This window comes from Caretta caretta, chromosome 3 (assembly GCF_965140235.1).
Source record: "Caretta caretta isolate rCarCar2 chromosome 3, rCarCar1.hap1, whole genome shotgun sequence".
NCBI classification, from domain to species: Eukaryota; Metazoa; Chordata; order Testudines; family Cheloniidae; genus Caretta; species Caretta caretta.
In genome coordinates this window covers 36,650,665-36,670,719 of record NC_134208.1, presented here as the reverse complement: position 1 = coordinate 36,670,719, position 20,055 = coordinate 36,650,665, and the positions used below count along the sequence as shown (strand labels likewise).

Genomic DNA, 20,055 nt, shown 5'->3' with positions numbered 1-20,055 from the left:
TATACAGCTGGAATGAATGATGCTGAGCACCCCTCCGTCTGTTATTGGACTCCAGGTGTGGAAAGAGAGTGCTAGATGACCCCCAAAGGGTCTGTGGAAGCTCGGAGGTGTTAGATTCGGTGGTTTGCAACTCTCAAGCTCCTGTCAAAAATAACATTTAGCTGAGGGCTGGGACTGGAACGAGGAACCCACTGCAGAAGGCGAGGGAAACAGGTCTTTTGAGTCTCTGCCTCTTACGGGGTCTCTCTCTGATGGAAGAACTGCTGAGTCATCGGTCTAGGCTTGTATGGTTGCTGGTGGAATTTACTCTTTGGTGCAGGTGTATATATTCCCAGGAATGGAAGGTGGTTCTGGAGTCCTTTAAAGTATATAAGGACTTATCCATTTTCTGATTAAACAGAGAAGTCTCATCCAAGAGAAGATCCTCAACATTATTCTGGAGCTCCTTGGGAAACCCTGAAGCATGGAGCATGATTCCCCACATCATGATGGCAGTAGCCATTACCCTGGAAGATGTATGAGCTACAACTACAGCTGATTGGAGAATGGTCCTGGCAACCATTTTTACTTCCTGTATTAAAGCCTGGAAATGAGCTCTGTCCTGCTGTGGGAGACAGTCAAAGTCTGCGAATTTCAAACAGTTCAGGAAGTCGTCCTTAGTCAGTAGTACTTGGTAATTGTCTATCCTGAACTGGAAGCTAAAAGAAGAAAAGACCTCCCTTTCCAATAAGTCAAGACTTGCCTTCCTTATTACTTATGACAGCCTAGGGGTGTTGCTGCCTAAATATCTCTGAGGCAGCTTGGACCACTAAAGAATTAGGAGCAGGGTGAGAGAACAGCAATTCCACCCTCTTGGTTGGGATACAGTAGCATTTCTGTGCCCTCTTAGGGGTAGGAGTGCAGGTAGCTGGGGTATGCCAGACCACTCTAGCTGGCTCCAGCATGACTTCATTAACTTGGAGCACTATCTTGCAGGAGCTGGAGGACAGAAGCAAGAACTTGTGTTGAGGATCCTGAACCTCCTAAAAAGTTATCTGCAGCTTCCCTGCAATTCTACACAAGAATTCCTGGAATTGCTCGTAGTCATCAGGAGAGGATGGAGACATCTGAGTCACTGCTTCATCGGGTGACAAAGATGGCAATCTTGTTGGATCTGGTGGAACTGTTGCATTTAGTGTGTACTCCTCCCCCTCAGAAGGATCTGGGGTCATCTCTGGTTATCACCTCAAAGGGAAGGGAAGGGGTAACTCCCTAGCAGACTGGAGCAACTCTGTGGGATGATACTGAGGGCAACAAAAATGATTAGGGGGCTGGAACACATGATTTATGAGGAGAGGATGAGGGAACTGGGATTATTTAGTCTGCAGAAGAGAAGAGTGAGGGGGGATTTGATAGCTGCTTTCAACTACCTGAAAGGGGGTTCCAAAAAGGATGGATCTAGACTGTTCTCAGTGGTATCGGATGACAGAACAAGGAGTAATGGTCTCAAGTTGCAGTGGGGGGAGGTTTCGATTGGATAGTAGGAAAAACTTTTTCACTAGGAGGGTGGTAAAGCACTGGAATGGGTTATCTAGGGAGGTGGTGGAATCTCCTTCCTTAGAAGCTTTTAAGGTCAAGCTTGACAAAGCCCTGGCTGGGATGATTTAGTTGGGGATTGGTCCTGCTTTGAGCAGGGGGTTGGACTAGATGACCTCCTGAGGTCCTTTCCGACCCTCATATTCTATGAGCCCAAGGCCCCCAGTATCGCCAACCAGATGGGTTGAATGGGGATAGCGGTGGTCCCCAAGACATAGGGTACAAACAGTTCCAAGGAATTTGAGACGGAGGTTGGGCCCAAACTGGATTCATTGGGCTTTTCAGAATCTCCTTATGAGGAGAAAACTGATTCAAGTCCCAATGGCAGTATCAATGGGCTGCTGGAGGGAAATCACAGCCCGAAGATGTAATGGGAGACAAACTCCTTCCACAGGCAGACTCCCCTGGTGGAGTCATAACCTCTCTCAAAAGAGAGGGAAGATGAAGGAGTGGGAAACTCTGAGACTGGGAGACCGAAGATGTCCTCAGGAGGAGCGTGGGCCTCAGCTCTTCCTGAAGCAAGAGGGCTTCTGTCTGCCTGAACTGCCAGAGCCACTGTAGAGACAGTCTGTGCCACAGCCATTGATGACAAAGATGGAACTGCAAGTGCTGGTGGATCCTGATGTTTGTGCTTGGGAGGAACCAGCACCACCCGATTGCATCCGGTGCTGATGAAGCCCTAAACTTCTGGGCTTTCTTATCATGCCTCTGAGACTTAGGATGTATTAAGTTCTCTTGTGCTGAGCTAGTGCTTGGTGGATCTGACTTCTTCAAAGACAATCTGGAAGAAGACAGCCTCATGCTTATGAGAATGCTCCATGCTCTCCCGACATGGGGGGGGGGGGAATAGCTCGGTGGTTTGAGCATTGGCCTGTTAAACCCAGGGTTGTGAGTTCAATCCTTGAGGGGGCCATATATGGATCTGAGGCAAAAATTGGGGATTGGTCCTGCTTTGAGCAGGGGGTTGGACTAGATGACCTCCTGAGGTCCCTTCCAACCCTGATATTCTATGATTCTATGACAAGATCCCGCCAAGAGATCTGTGGCAGCTGACTCCTTCACTCCTGATTTGGACCTCATGGCAGGAGGCGTACTCCTTGCTGAGTCAAACCAATATACAGGAGGGATCCCCTGGCCTGGGTCCAATTGCAGCCTCAAGGCCTTTTCCATTAGGTGCTTCCTAAGGTGAAGTTTCTGCCCTTTCTGGGGATGGCTTTCCGCCCTTCCTGGGGAATGAACAACAGATACTCCATCTTGCCACTATGTCCCCATGGCAGCACAAACAGCATTAGTGGTCATTGCTGACTAAGTAGTATTGTGGGCAGGAAGCACAAATCTTGAAGCCTGGAGACCTGGGCATAGTCCACTACCCAAATGGGATGGGGACGGGGGAGATTTGGGAGGCTCCCCACGTCCGGTAGACTAACTATAAAACACTAAAACTAAACAGATAAAAAGTTTAAAACTTGAGAATATAAAATCTATTTACAGATATCTAAATATATTTTCATAGGTAAAGAAGAAAGACGAAGCTTCAGACACTGGATATTCCAACCTGGACCACGCTGCAGTGAGAAGGAACTGGAGAGGTGATCGGTTTGCCCTGCCTTTTACCTCCTCTGTCAGAGGTACGAGGTGAGCCAGGGCACATATGCAGACCAACAGACACTGCTTTCAAAATTTTCCAGCTCTGGGATCATGGAATGCATGCATTCCCACAGTGTACTACACATAGCACTTGAAGAAAAACAGATATACTGTTCACTCAGCTTTTAGTGCTGGTGGCAGTTACAACTATCGTGACGTCCCTGAGCTTTACCTACAGTTTTCTTGATGTTCAGAAGTCCTAGCAGATTGTGAGCATGTCAAAAGGAAAACTGGAATGATACAACACTGCACTATGGCTATTTTCCCTCGGAAAACTCCCTTTTAGTGACTTTTTTTTTAAAAACACTGTCATTTTCCTGGTGCAAGGCCGGGGCACTTCAGCAAACATGAATGACAGTATTTTGAAATCCTTCCAGGAGATTAATTCAAAAAATAACTCTGTTATAGATGACATTAGGATAAATAAAGACAGCAAATTACAACAGATAGTTTCTCAAAAAAACGGTATTTAAAATTGGGGAGAAAAAGTGCTAGTGGATGCAGAACTATAATAGGGGAGGCAGATATCAAGAAGAAACACAATGCAGGGGTATTTGGGGATGTGAGAGAGAGAGAGAGAGGAAAAAGAGAGAGAAAGTGTTTGGCTATGAAACAGAATATCGAATCAAAATTTTGCCTATAGCCTAAGAATTTAGAACTTCCTAAAAATGAAGAATGCTTTGATCTTACTGATTTTTATTGAAATGTGGACCAACAAAGTATCTAAAAAACAAAAACAGAAAGAAAAAACAACATAGAGAGGGTTCTCATTATAGCCGAAAGAATTTAAATGGATCCAAAAAAACACAGTTAAAACTACAGACAGTAAAGATAGAATCTTCAAGTCTGCAGATCTAGATATAGGGACAGTGAGTGGTAATGTGGCATATATGATAAATGGAGGCCGGGGGGGGGGGGGGAGCTCCCTTTTATGGACACCAGCCAGTCAGTTAGCTATAAAGTCCCTCTTGGTGGCTGTTCTCTGCTTGCTTTACCTGTAAATGGTTAAAAGGAGCCCAAGGTAAAGGAAAGGGAGTTGGCACCTGACCAAAGGAGCCAATGGGAAGGCTAGAGCTTTTTAAAATGGGGAAAAACCTTCCCCTTTCTCTGTTCTCTGGGAAAGAGGGGAACAGGGGGCAGTTATGCTATGAGAAGCTTTAAGCCAGGTATGATCATAGATCATCAGATCATACCTAGAACTATTTATTTGGAACCCCCAAAATGTATAAGTAGATCAGGAACGTTTAGAAAGACGTGATTAGGTTTATTTCTATTTATTTCTTATGCCTAGTGGACTCCTCTGTGCTACCCCGAATGCCTTTGTTTTGCTGTAACTTTCAAGCTGGACCTTAAGGAGCTTATTCTTGATGTTTAATTCTTGTAAGTGGCTTTTTAAATCTAGCAAAAGCCCAAATTCCAGATGTATTTTTTTTCTTTTTGTTTTTAATAAAATTTATCTTTTTAAGAACAGGATTGAATTTTTGGTGTCGTAAAAGGTTTATGTATATGTTGTTTAATTAGCTGGTGGCAACAGCTAATTTCTTTTGTTTTCTTTCTCAGCTCTTGTGTGTGTGTGTGTGTGTGTGTGTGTGCAAGCGCTTGAGGGTACCCCACAGGAAGGAATTCCCAAGTGTGCTTTCCTGGGTTCCAAAAAAAGGGGTTTTGCATTTGGGCGGTGGCAGCGTTTACCAAGCCAAGGTCAGAGAAAAGCTGTAACCTTGGGAGTTTAATACAAGCCTGGAGTGGCAAGTATTAATTTTTAAAATCCTTGTGGGACCCCACCTTATGCACTCGAAATGCCAGAGCGGGGAATCAGCCTTGACAGCATAGAAAAAGGTTATCTGTGTAAAGGGAGCACATACAATGTAGGATTTTCAAAAGCACTCAGTGTTGTCCTAATTTTGCTGCCATTGATGTAATTGGTATATACACATCTTATATTAGACCTTATAGTATGTTTTGTATATGTACAGTGAAACCTAATTTAAGCTACTATTCAAGGAACTTAAAAACCTGGTTGCTTACAGAAGGTGGTTTCATAATTCAGTGGTTTCTATTCAATATAGGTTCTTATACTGTACTCATTACTGTATTATCTGAGCACCTAATAAAGAGGGAGAACAATTATAATCAAGATACTTTGGGCCATTTTTATTTACACTGTATTTTCTGGATTCCAAGTCTACCTTACTGAGACTGAGACTGCAGAGTCTACCTTACTGTAGGGATTGTGGGCCAATGCAGAGACCACACACAGAGAATGACAAGGCACAGTGTGGTTATAGAGCTGTGCTGTAGGTACATCGACAATACTTATAAACTACTAAGCCATGGGCAACTTTTCCAGATTAAACCTTTTCCAGCCACTTGACTTGCCAGCTGCTCCTGAAGATATTCTTTACAACCAGTATTCAATGAGTACTATATCTTCCTTTCTTGGCATGGAAAAACAACTGTTCCTTTGGCAGAACAAGTGAGACCAGTAGCTCAGCATCAGCTGGAGCAAAGGTGAGGACACTCTTGTGACTTGCATTTATTGTTCAATATAGATAGATGTATAGCTCAGAGGTGCACGTAGCATAACTGAGTAATTGTCTGATCTTATTTTTGTAACCCTTTCCCTTTCTCACTCCATCTAACCCTATTGTTAATTAAAAAAAAAAAAATTCAGGGCAGGAACCATGCCTTTCTATTTTCACTATAAAGCACCCAACTCATTTTTGTACATTAACATAAATTAAGAACACTTGTGTGGACACAAATGTTAGACGTGTTCAGTGCACATGAGGTGTTCACGCCTGCAAAGAACAGGCACATATATATGTATAAGCAAAAAATGTGCATGCAAAAGTACAGGTTGGGGGATAAGCGTTTTTTCCGCTCAAGTTTTAGGCTGCCAAAGTACTTTTCCAAATAAAAATTAAAGGCTTGAAACTATTAATATTAAATGCGATAATGAAAATTTAGGCTTATTTCTTATAAGAAAAGACAACATAAAAAGCAAGTGCATTTTAGTGTACACAATGTTTTTAAATAATACTATTTTTAATAAAATGATTTATGATGTGTCTAGCTTCTTTACACAACGAAGTGGAGTGAATATACACTTACAAATGCTCACCATGATGTGTGTTATTCCTTACCTTCAGCTGAAAATAACTTTTAAAAATAAAAAATCCTAAATATATATAGGCACATTAAAGGTATCATTTTCTAGTAGAGCCCATCAGCTATATTAAGAAGGAAATTAATGTTGGCAATATATTTTCATTCTTCTTTTCATGATGGTGTGTGGACGTTTAACTCTAAAGATTATTAAGGAAGAAGGAATTATGAGAAAATCTGATGAAAAGCAGAAGACTTTCAACCCTTATGTGATACATATTATTAAATGTGGGCTCAGGGCCTGACTCAAAACCCTCTCAGGTTAATGGAAGTCTTTCCATTGACTTAAAAGGCTTTGGGTCAGGCGTTTAGTGTCCCATCCCACTTACACCAGTGAACTTACAGCAACTCTGCCAATTCGTTTTAGAAAAGTGATCCCATCCAAGACTCAATGTAGTAGATTAAATTGAAAAGTACAACATACCTGAAAGGTGTGTATACAAAAATCCTGAAGTCGGTAAAGAATATAGCATGTTAGTCCTTAAAGTAAAAAACACCTGATACTACAAAAGATTTGTGTGAAAATCAATATGTTTCATACTTCTCCTCTTGATGGTGGTCCTCTTGGTCACTAAGCTCATCATCATCTACCAGATGGCCAAAGGGCTCAGAAGAAATTGATACCATGTTAGACAGAATGATTCTGCTATCACTGCTGCCTGAAAGGACCAACTGGTCATGAGAATGATTGTATCGTACATTCCATACCCTATAAAATGTAAATAATTAAAAAAGTATTACAGGTCTATTCCACAGAGTCTGTAAGTAAATATACTGCACTGTTTAAATAAATTATTTCAATTTAAACGTGAACAAATAGTTTCAGAGAAATCTAATCTGTAAAATGAGTTATGCTCTAGGAATTATTTTGGGGAAGTTCTATGGCCTGTGCTATACAAAAGGTCAGATTAGATCATCATAATGGTCCTTTCTGTCCTTAGAATCTACAAGTATGGGTAGAATCTGACAAACTCATTCTAAAGACTGTTTTTTTGCTGTCTTCATTTGGGTCATAAACTTCCATGTAATTTGATTTTCCAGGGCCATATCTTTAAAATTCAACAAACAGGTTGCAGGTTGGGAGGGTGGGGTGGAGGGACCAAACCTTAATATAATTCCCCAAGGGTAAATGTCTGCTTATGGTTCAATATATCAAATAGACATTCTAAAAATACTAAATACAGTAAGGTACTCTAAAAGCAAAATGTGGATTTGAAATAAACTTCTACATTAACCAAGATCTCACATTATCACAGTGAACTGTTAAAATAGACCCTAAATCAAAAGGATTAGATTTTTCTAGTGTTTATATTTTATGAATTAAGTTAATACCAATCACGTTATGATTTTCTTTTGTTCTATTTTTGTTTTAATCTTCTCAACAAGTAAAAATATTGCTTCTGTTAATTCTCATCTTCAAGCTACTGTCAAAGTGGCTGCAGGGTCCAGATTTATGTTGCAAGTGATTCTGCAGCCCAAATTCCAATATGAAATGCTCAGCTTCTCTTGACTACAAAAATATGAATATGTAAGCGTTCAAAAATGGAATGGTTAATCTCTTAAGGAATTTTTTAAACCTATGGGTGAGATTCTCACCTTGCTCTGGCCCCTTCGTATTGTGTAAAGGGGCCAGAATGATGTAAAGGGGCTCTCAAAGCCCTGGATCTGGCCAAGGGAGACCACTACCCCAGGACAGAAACTGATCTAAGGACCCCCCTGCCTGTGCTGGCTCAAGGGGTGTGAGGAGCAATTGCACGGGTGCAGGCTGCAGCATGTAGCATTGTGAAGATGCTGGGCAATGCAACTGCCATAAGGCAGCCCAGGAAGGGTGCTGTAACTGAGACAGCCCTAGGGCTGTGTAAATTATGTTGGCAGCTACAAAGCAATCCAGAACTCAGAGTGCAGAGATGTCTTAAAAGCCACCTGACCCCCTTCTCCCTGTGCTGCGCCTCTTAGAAATACAGCCCAGAATCTCACCCGTCATACAGCTGAAAATACCTTACTAGAAATTAGACTCACATTCCCCAACCCTTAATTCACAAATTATACAAGAAATAGTCATATATTAAAACCATTCCATGATGCAGAAAACTGATGAATCACAATAACATAAACACAGCTAGTTTGCATTGTTTTTAAACAGTAAAATAATTAGCAGAATAAATTACATAAACCGTCCACGCACAAAACAGCATGCAGATAATTTATTCTACCAGTGGGAATGCTCCTCTAGTGTCTTCACTGGCTCTGTGACATTTCTAGTATCCCAGAATTTCACCTTGCAGTCATCTCCGCAACTAGCCAGGTAATACTGTTTATTGGGATTAAAGTCTAGGTCCCGCACCAGCTGTCCATGTGCATTTTCTATGTAATAGATCTGTCTGTAAAACATACATTAAGAATTAAAGGTAGTATGAAAGCTAACTGCAGTCTACTGATAAAAATCTGTTTCTCTAGTAACTTGGTTAATACTTTGGCACTGACAGAGCTAGGCCACATCTATACTATAATCTTTGGTTAATGCAAGTTACTTCAGCATACAGCCATTGAGTCTGTACATCGCTTGTGGGCGTGCACACTTGGCTGTTTGCTTTGGGATGGTACGTACTCACCAGGAGCGGCTGCGTCAATGCAAAGTACAATGCACCATGTGTAGGTGTCCCAGTGTGCCACACGCCTTTGTACAGCGCAATGTCTTTTGGGAAATTTTCACAATGTGTTATGGGATAGAAGTGACTCGGCCAGGGATTCTGAGAAATAAGGGTCAACTTCCTAGTGAGCAACTTTCTCCGCCCCACAATGCTAAGCATATCCCATAATTTTTGCACCTTTTTAAAAATACCTACAAACCCTGTGGCATTTTTCCGTGTTTGTCACCTATGATAGAAGCCTGCAGAGCTCTGCACTGTTCTCATTAATGTTGCAATGATCCGCTGGTATTTACAGAGCTGCAGAAAGTACTGCAACAATGGGAGACATGACAATGTCCTTGAGGACAGTTTGCTAAGAGACACAGTGAAAAACAATTCAAGGTTGTTAGTAGAATTCATGGAACAGTTGCAACAGTGAAATGCTGCTTCTGGGCCCGAGAAACAAGCACTGGCTGGTGGGATTGCATCCTAATGCAAGTTTGGGCTGATGAGCAGTGGCTCAAGAATCTTCAGATATGAATGACCACATTCCTGGATCTATGTGCCAAGCTCGCCCCAGCCCTCCAGTGCAGGGACACCAGACTGAGAGCTCCACTGGCTATGGCGAAGTGAGTGGGGACTGCACTGTGAAAGCTTGCAAATCCAGATTGCTACCACTCTGTGGGAAACCATTTTCGAGTTGGAAAATCCACAGTGGGGGCTACTATCATGCAAGTGTGTAGAGCCAATAAATAGTCTCATCCTATACAGGACAGTGACTCTTGGCAATAAGAAGGACATAGTGGATGGATTTGCAGCAATGGGGTTTCTGAACTGTGATGGGGGTGACAGATGGCATGCATATCCCTATTTTGGCACCAGCCCATATTGCCACAGAGTACGTTAACAGAATCGGGCTATGTTTCGGTGGCTATGCAAGCATTGGTAGCTCATCAGGTATGCTTTCTTGATATTAATGGGGGCTGGTCAGGGAAGGTGCATGATGCTCGCATCTTTAAGGACTGTTCAGAAAGCTGCAAGCAGGGACATTCTTTCCACTGGTGGATTACCATTGGTAATACTGAAATGCCAAATACTAACTTTCTTCACCCTCTCCCCCATTCTATTCTCTTTCCCCTATCCTCTGAACATATGTCAGGCTTACCCCAATCTTAAAAGACCCTCCCTTGACCACACTTGTTTCTTCAACTACTGTCCCATCTTCTTCTTTCCCCTTTCTTCCAATCTTCTTGCAATTTATTCCCACTGCCTGGACTTCCTCTGATTTAATTTTCTCTTGGAAAATATGTTCTGGTTTCCATCTTCTCAGCTTGACATACACAGCTTTTATTACAATTACTAATGACCTCCTGCCCTAGCGTGAAGGCCTTTTTTTCTGTTCTTTTCCTCATTCGTCTAACACCTTCAGCTTCATTTTCTACCCACTCAAGGGGTTTCTTGACAGTATTCTCCTGCTTCTATTCTAGCTCTTCTTCAGTATCTCCCTCCTCCGTTTTCCCATTCTCTGCAGATTTTTATCCTTGGTTCCCTCATCTTTACTCCTTTATTCCTTAGTTATGGCTGAATTAATCTACTCTTATGGTTTCTATTCCTACTTCTGCCTACTTACAGGAGCTTTCTGCAAGTCAGCTAGTCTGGCTCCCCTTATTGATAAGACCCTGCTTTTTTCCCCAATGCAAATCAGTTATGCACTTCTGCTCTGTCCAAGCTCAGAAGCTCCATGGGTCTGAAGAGTCCCTCCTGCAGAATTCAGTAGCTTAAAGAACAGATCCTATGCAAAAATTCTGGTGTACAACTCAGTCCCGTGAGCTCCTAAACTCTGCAGAGTGGAAGCTTCAGACAAATCTTGGGGGATGTCAGAACTGTGGTTCAATATGTCTATACACCAACAGGTCCACATGCAGTTGGTGCAACATTTTCATACACATATAAAACGTGGGGAGCTGGGGCAGAATAGTTAAACTCCAGGAAATACAGTCACTCTACTTATTTAGTAGACAAATCAGACTAGCCTCTTTCTAGAGATACCACAGTCTCTTTAGCTCAGAGTTACTCTTGTTTGTATTTTTTTTTCATGTAGATTGCAAATAGTTCATTGTCTGAAGTCCATTGCTCTTCAAACTGGTTTTGGGACTGTCTAATCTGAGCTATGATTTGTTCTATAGCTTCTATTTTGTTTAGACAAGCTGTAATTGTGAAGTTTGCTTTTGTAAACCATACCGTAGCATTTTTCTTTCAGTTACTGTTAATAACCTGAATAAATATTTTTCATTGGTGTTTACTAGGATACCTCATTAAACACAACGTTCAGAAGATTCCTCCATTAGGACTAGTAAGAAAGAGCATAAAACTTAAATGTATTGTGTGCATGGTCTTCAGCACTTAAACATAGTTAGGCTTTAAGCTCAAGTGTGAATACAACATGCTGAAATGAGATAATTACAGAAAACAAAGGAAAAGCCCCAAAAAATCCTTCTCCTTTGCCCTTCACCATTACCTCCTATATGTTTTTATTAAAGGCAGCCATATTTATAAATATGAATTTAGATTTTTGCATGTCCTCTTACAGAACAATGAAAACGACAAGATGCTACAAATACAAGAAAAAATGGTTTTTGATGATTGTATATATGTATAGTTAGCTTTGCTTTATGAAATTAAACAAACCTTTTTAGCTTGGGAAACATGGGGACTTACTGCTGCACCCTGGGCTTGCAGGAGCCACAGAACTAAATTTGAAATCATCCCCCCTTTAAGGCAACAGAAGTTATTACAAGACATCCGTTTTCTCAGTTTAGTGATAAATTACTGTGTGCTAAGGGGATAAATGGTATCTTAAAAAAGCTTGCAGGCTTCTGTTGTTATGGCAACATATGTGCACATCACCACTCCTTTGCCTATCAAAATCACAACCAGAGCAGGTAGAGAGTCCCTAACTTGGTATATCTGCAGCATTTTGTTTATCTTGGCTCACTTTTTTTTTTAAATAAAGTCTATAATTGTGTGGAACTAGTATGTTATAATCTTAGATACAGTAGTTACTAAAATGGTAAAAGTAAAAGGTAAACTTACCCCCAAAGATTAAATTACCTTTAACCATCATACTATGGAGATAACAATTAGTGCATCATCAGTACCCTGATTTAAACAGACATTGATTTTCATGCTGAATTATGAAACAGCTCTAGCTTAAGCAATACTTATATTGTGTATTGAACCATCACCTTGGGACTACTGCATAGTTCAATGACACTCAATACACAAGGTAGATTTGAAGCTTAGAAAAAACCCCATGAGTAAACCTTTTACTTGAAAGCTCTGAATACACCAACAATGCAATCCAAATCCATTCCATTTACAATTATTTATGCAGTCACATCTTTTCTATCCTTTTTTTCAAAAAACAAGTCAAAAGTGATGAAAATTAACCTCCAGTAGAGAGTCTATTCTTTAAGAACAAGAGAGCAAATTTTTTTGTTACCTCATACTTCGAGTATCCCATCCTCGAATGGCAGTATCATTAGCTGTTGCAACCTGTGTACAATTGTGGTGTGGACTCCATCGTCCAGACGTAAATTTTAATTGCCCTTTTCCTTCCAATGCAGCAGAACTGGAGAGCTGTGCATTAAAAAAATGGGGTATTTACAAATAAGGCTAAAATTAAAATAAATGTAGGCACAGTAGAAAAATTGCAAGCTGACCTATTGCTCCAAGTGCAAGAAAGTAAGGTAGAGATACTAGGATACTAATGGGGGGGAAATAAATAAACAAACACACACGTAAAAAAGTAAGTATGTAACAACCCAGACCAGTAAGTTTGTTTTCTAGCCCACACAATCTGAAGTAATTTTTATGAGGCTTATCCAGTGTAAGTTACTCAGCAGACAATGGATGTAAAGATTATTTTCTAACCTTCTTTACATTTCCAAAGAAAATTAAATTGTTTCATATAATTTGTTGAAACTTCATGGGAGTATTCAAACATCTGAAGATGGTTAACAAGCACAGATATATACGTACATTCAGTTACATGGAATTGCTCACAAGATATATCAATACTCAATGTTACTCAATACAGGAGTCCCAGGTTTAATCTAAATGAATGCACCTTCATTCAGTGTGCCCAGCCATTTCATAGCATCCTCATCAGAGCCAGAAGCCCACTGTCAAGTAACTCAGTGGGCACTTGTCAAAGATATGTGACAGAGTCTGAAGTTGCCACATCTGCATTGTGGGTCATGAGAAAAACCCCATTTGAAGCGATTGGACACATAATTGCCCTGTCTTGTTTGAAACTGGTTCAGGGATGATCACTGGTACCTTGGCAGGTCAAAACCTGGTGGGAAGATGGTTGGGTTGGTATGAGAGAGCGACTAATGACTGTCGTCGCTGACCAGTCATTAAGCCAAGCAGATGCCAGCATCTTGTCCTGTGGAGTCATACGTGACCATAAAGGGCATCCAGAAGACATACAAATTGGTGGGTGGTTGAAGAGGTCAGAGTAGAGAAGCAAGTCACTGTCCTCATGGATCTTGGCCAGGAGCATAATGGAAACCCCTTCATGGTGAATATGGGATGGTGCTATGTTACTAAGTATTGGCAGCCCTGGCAACAGTTGCACGTAAAGTCCTGGTAACAATGAGCAGAGCTTCAGTAAGTTCTACATAGACCAGCCTTGTGTGAGATGAGCAACACAAGACAGGAGCACAGTATTCTGCTGTTGAATAGCAGAGAGCAAGGGCTGATGTTCTAAGTGTCCGGGTGTTCACATCCCAGGTTGAGCCAGCCAGTTTTCTGAGCATGTTGTTTTGAGTGCTAGTGGTCTTATTCAAGTGACTGCAGTACATCAATGACCTATCCAATATCAGGCCAAGGTAAACCAGATTTGGGTCATGCTGCAGGTGTTGGCCGTTTAATAAAGGCCAATGTAATTTTAAAAAAATTAAAATCCTGGTCCATTAGCATATAATCTACTACCATATAGTGAAAGGTGGATGATAGGTCATATGGCGAGAGTAAAAAGTTCTCGTTTCAAAGTACATAAGGAGGCTTGGAAGGGAAGCAGGACATAGGTTAGGATCTCTGGTTTCCTCTCTGCACTCTCATTCACCCTCTCAACACTGACAGAAAGACCACAATAGGTAACTGACTTTCCACAGAAGATGGGAAGATAAGTTCTCTCCAAGCCAAAGCGAGCAGGAAGAGGCCTTAAATATTGGAGGGTCAGAGTAATATTATTTAATTTAAATACCCTTGCTAAAATTAGGGGTTTGTATTTTATATTTTAAAGAAAAAAAATAAACCAACCTGCTATTAGTCACAGCACAACACTGTACAATTTCCACATGACTAAGCAAAGAAGTTAAAGATGGTCATTTTGTTCATCCCCCTCCTTTCACTGCATTCTCTAAGTGATTTATGTAGAATACATTTAAATTGCTTTAGTGATACATATTCCACACACTATGAGATCTCACTGTAAGGAACTTTTGACCAACACCCAAAGCCTAACTTTTCCATGGCTCAACTCCATCCCATTACTTCTTCCCCTTTCTTGTTTTTTTACACTCCACTTACTACTATAATTTCTAAATATTTGAAGTGAGCAAGGGTTAAAAGAATGCTTATTATGTTAAGCGACCGTATTGAGTTTTCACAGGTATAACCAAAGCTAAACATATCTAGCATCCATCTACTTGTAGGACTTTTAACAACTTCAGGTCTATGTTGTCAATATTGAAGAGATGTGATGCATAAGTTTATGCTTTATCATATTATAACAACATACACCTTTGTATTTTGCAAACCTTTTACTGCATCTGATAATTCAGACACAAACTCCTCCTCACTGGGGATTTTAAACTTAGCAATCGAGAAACCTTCAAAGCCAAGTACAATTTTTCAACCGCTGAAATTATTAAACTGGCTGAGATGTGCATGTCTTCAGAAACCTTTGCAAAGTATTTGTTTGTTGTGGTATAACAATGTAAGAGACCTATATGCATGGTTATATTTTGCTTATGTTTCCATCTTTTGAGTACACTTATGCCAAACAGTACTGTGAAAATTATTATTTGCTGTCCGAACAGTTTTTAAATCTTTTTGAACTGAAAACTTTCTGTTTACCTTGGTACTCATGGTTGGTCTATCAATGTGGCATCTAAACATCTTTCTCAATAAAGTTGTCACTGAGCTCCAGTCGAAAAGACAGAATTCATCATGGAAAGATATTTCCTTTAAGTCAGGGCTTTGAGGCTCCGAAAGAAAGTGGTGCTGGGAAACTCACACAATTGTAATTGAGCTGTTTCAACTGTGTGGTTAAATGGGCACTTTTCTTTAGTGCTGTGAATCCAGCACCTACAAGGAGCACTTAAGTTTGTTTACATAAAATTCTGGTGAGCTTTAGAAGAATCCACAGATATCAACATTTGTCATCTTCCATAAAAAAAAAAAAAAAAAAAAAAGACAGCCCTTGATGCACTTCGAGCCAAACACCTCCCCTATTGCATTCAAAATGGATATTCTAATCACCATACCAAGTCCATTTAGAAGATGGCTTCCCACAGAATTCAAGGAAAGAATCTCTCTTGACCAAATTCTTTTAAAAGATTATTTTTATATTTTTCTTTAACTATTTTAGATCAGTACATTTACCACACTACTGATGTAATTCAGACAAGTTTACAACACTTGCCCTGATCACCACAAGGGATTACTCCCTCAGCTACACATCATTGTTCCATTAAAGCAGGCATTAAACAGTTTGTCCATTATCAAGATCTGCATAAAAAGGGTTCTTCCTCAACAGAAATTAACGGATGTCCACCCATTTCTCTACAGGTTGTCAGTGATTTCATTGTGGTCAAGCTTTTAAAGCCCTTCTAATATCCCCTACATCCTGTCAGAAAAGCTGAGGTTTTCCCTTGTTCAGGTAAGAATGATCTTAGCCAGGTAGGTCTGGACACAGTTTTAATGACTCGCCACATCCCTTTTTTAAAAAGCTGCAGTTTATTGATAAAGAAGAAATAAGATGGATAACATTCATCCATTGGATTCAAGATAGTAAAAATATACTATACCATACTGTTTCTGTGTATGTATCATTTCATATATAGGATTTACTCCAACCTACACAGAAGTGCACAGGACCTGAATGGGTCATCTCAAAAATTAAATTAAGCTTATTTAACCTTGAGAAAATAAACTTAGATAATCAGAGGGAAAGAAACAATAACACGGAAAATATACAAGAGTTCCAAATAAAATAAAACCACACATTTCTGTCTTATTTTTTCCATATTTACTCCTGGGGTAGGAAAGCCTCCAAGCATTGTGTATCCAAAACATACCCCAGTGGATTAGTTCTGTCAATTTTAGGAGAGATTTTTCCCATTTTAGCAGACATTTTAGGAAACTGATCTTATCTTAACCTCCACTGTCTAAAGTATTATGCACAGACCTTGTGACCCTACACTTTAATGCACAATCCCTCACTGGTCTGGATTGAACCCCAGAACATGACAGACCTCTTCCAGGCATCTAAACGTGATTTGGGACTGTCACACTTCTAAAGATCAACCTTGATTCAGGTCTGAAATATAAAGGAGAAACTGTATACATTTAGAATTTGCCATTCCACCCCAGTTCTTCTCACATAATCCTTTCACCACTTCTATGAAATGAAACATACTTTTTCCAAGAAGGGAGGGAACACATTTACGGTTCAGGTCAAGTTGCCAATCAACTCAACACAGATTCCTACTGTAAAAAACATTATTTCAAAAACAAACCTTTCTTCCCCAGTGGATAACCATTCTCTGAACCTCTCATCCACACTTCTACAGCCACTGTTACACCACACAAAATGCAGTCAAAAATGAATTATCTTCTACTAAACTGATAGTAAAGAGCTACATAAGAGTCAAACTGTCCGCACCCTGGCTCATGAGTCCTGGAACAGAAGAAAACTCAGATGGCACTGAAATAAGAGCCTGTGGGAAACAAATACAGTTTCAAAACCTTAGCTTTGGTTTTCCTTTGTACCTGAATGTGAGAAGAGGAAGACCGAAAGGAAAGGATCTATCTTCATCTCTTACTTCCCCCTCTCTGAAGGGGAAGGACGTTGATAAATTGGAGAGGGTTCGGGTAAGAGCCATCAGAAAGATTATAGGATTAGAAAATATGCCTTATGGTGACAGACTCAAGGAGCTCAATCTGTTTAGCTTAACAAAGAAAAGGTTGGGTAACTTGATTACAGTGTGTGTACCTACATTGAGAACAAATATTTAATAATGGGCTCTTCAGTCTAGCAGAGAAAGGTATAACACGATCCAATGGCTGGACATCAAAGCTAGTCAAATTCACACTAGAATTAAGGCGTACATTTTTAATGGTGACAATTAATCAATCATTGGAACAACTTATTAAATGTTATGGTGGATTCTCCACTACTGACAATTTTAAAATCAAGATTGGATGTTTTTCTGAAAGATCTGCTTTAGGACTTATTTTAGGGAAGATCTGTGGCCTGTATTATACAGGAAGTCAGACTAGATAATCACAATGGCCCCTTCTGGCCTCGGAATCTATTATTTTGGAGGGAAGGAACAGAAGAGAAAGGAAGTTACTATATTTCCAGTAGTGAACAGAGAAGGGCCTTATTACAGGTTTTGTCTACACAAACAATTAGACAGGGGAAGCTGGGGCGTGAATCTACAGGATACTAGTTTGCCCCTAGTTGACCCTGCTAATTACATTACAGCACTTTGATCTAAGTCCTCTTTGAAACAAGACTAGCTCAAAGCCCATTAACAAACTGCTAATGTGCTACTCCTGGGGGAATTCTGTGCCAAAAAATTAAAAATTCTGCAAAATTGTGCATATTTTATTTGTCAAAATAACAAAATATAATCACGGCAGTTTCAATTATTTTGATCATTTATTTTGGTATTTATTTCAAAATATCTGTGAACAAGTATGTCTGTAACAATGCAGACAAAAAAAGATTCAGGAAATGTTTTTGAGAAACAGATTCCTTACTAGGCATATTAATATATAACTGAGTAATAATTCATTTAAACTACAATACAGAAACATATTTCCCACACCTCAGAAGCAGTGCAAAGGTTTGGGGAAGTCTGGAGTAATGGAAGAGCTGAGGGAGAGGGAAATCATTGCTGGGAAGGAGCCTGGGAGTGAATGTGGAGGGTTGTTGGGTCTGGGTGCTAGAAGTATGGAACAGGTTTTTGGGGAGGCAGAGGAGGGATTGTTAGGTAGTTGGGGAGCCTCTCCCATGCAAAACCTGGCTGACCCCTAGTCTCTCCCACTCAGGCACACCTGCCCCTATCCCCATGTGTCCCTGCACTCCCTTTCCCCCATCTCCATGGGTCCCTGCACCCCCATTCAGCCACCCCTTCTCCCCACATCCCCATGTGGCCCTGCATTCCCCAGATCCCCATGTCACTCTGCATCCCCATTCCCATTTAGTCCCTGTCCCAGTCTGTCCCCCACAATAGCCTTTTTGAGCCCTAGTCTATGTGTCCTGTCCCCCCCCAGAAGCCCCATTTGCCCCACTCTATCTGTCCCCTCCATATTCCATACCTCTTCACCTGGCCCTGCAGGGCACTGTGAAGAACGCAGCCTCTCCTCCTCCCTATTGGTGCTACTATTGTTGGTGAGCTGGCTGCCCTCTGTTTTGCAGTCACAGCAGCCCTGGGTTGGTGAAAGGCATAACTGCAGAGGCTCTCTGGCAGAATGTATTTTCTAGAGAGGAAAAAAAAAATCCACTGGGGACCTGAATTTGGCGCGTGCACAATGGCACAGAATGCCCCCAGGAAAAACGTGCATCAACAGACTCCACATGGCCAGTTAGACCATTACAGGCTAGTTTCCCACCCCCCTCTCCCTCAGCTTGCTGTTGTTTAATTGTACATGTATACAAGCCCTTACAGTAAGGGATCTTTTGGATCCCTGTCTGTCCATAGTTGAAAACATTCAGTTTAGAGTAAGGAATATACAGAATGCAGAAAGAGGAAAGACACCTGTTAATATGCCATCCTGAACAGCCAAAATCTCAGACCTCAAGTTATCTGAAGTGGCTTACACATTGTAATTTTGAAAAGAGAAAAGCTTATTTGTTGTATATTTTTAGGGTATGAAAGCAATGCATATAATATTCCTAAATTGTGTAAGAAACTCACATTGATTTTAGGATAGATATCCAAGAGAAAATAAAACATGAAAAGAGAGTGGAATGATAATATATGAGGGCTCTGATCAAGCAGAACCCTTAACTATGTGCTTAACTGCTTTGCTGGATCAGGGCCTAAATTTGGTGACATACAAGGAACTGTAAGTTTATAATGTAATAAAATTATATAAGAATACTTATTTAACAAGTGAAATAGAAAAATCTGGGGGAATTTAAGGGACATGAGACGATCTACACGGTTTTGTACCTGAATAGCCCTCATGGAATGATGAGTTTCAAAGACAGAAAATATCTTGAATGGCCAAAAGTCTTCCTAGTTTTTAAGGACAGGTTTGAGTGTATTAAAGTATGAAATGTCTGGCCAATTTATCAGGATTCTGTCCCACATCACCGAAATATCAAGAAGGAATCAGATATTTCATTTTCTGCTTCAAGCTCTGGCTTCTCAAAGGCCGAATTGGAAAAAGGAGAACGAAGATATCCCATTTTCAAGCCAAAATGAAACTGAAGCCAAATTTCCTAAAACAAACATATACCATACTTAAAAAGAAAAGGAGTACTTGTGGCACCTTAGAGACTAACCAATTTATTTGAGCATAAGCTTTCGTGAGCTACAGCTCACTTCATCGGATGCATACTGTGGACACAGTTTCCACAGTATGCATTCGATGAAGTGAGCTGTAGCTCACGAATTGAGCATAAGCTTTCGTGAGCTACAGCTCACTTCATCGGATGCATACTGTGGACACAGTTTCCACAGTATGCATCCAATGAAGTGAGCTGTAGCTCACGAAAGCTTATGCTCAA

General features: G+C 40.5%; 1 protein-coding gene across 5 annotated transcripts in view; it reads right to left on the bottom strand.

Moving 5' to 3' along the window:
- The window catches only part of EIPR1 (EARP complex and GARP complex interacting protein 1), a 171,771-nt gene that overhangs the window by 11,040 nt on the left and 140,676 nt on the right, over window positions 1-20,055 (bottom strand). For all 5 annotated transcript variants that reach the window (XM_048845414.2, XM_048845416.2, XM_048845415.1 and 2 more), the window contains 3 exons: window positions 12,520-12,656; window positions 8,601-8,768; window positions 6,929-7,096 (listed from right to left, as the gene is read on the bottom strand). In XM_048845414.2, coding sequence (XP_048701371.1) covers window positions 6,929-7,096; window positions 8,601-8,768; window positions 12,520-12,656 — 473 coding nt within the window. The remainder of the gene's footprint in view (window positions 1-6,928; window positions 7,097-8,600; window positions 8,769-12,519; window positions 12,657-20,055) is intronic.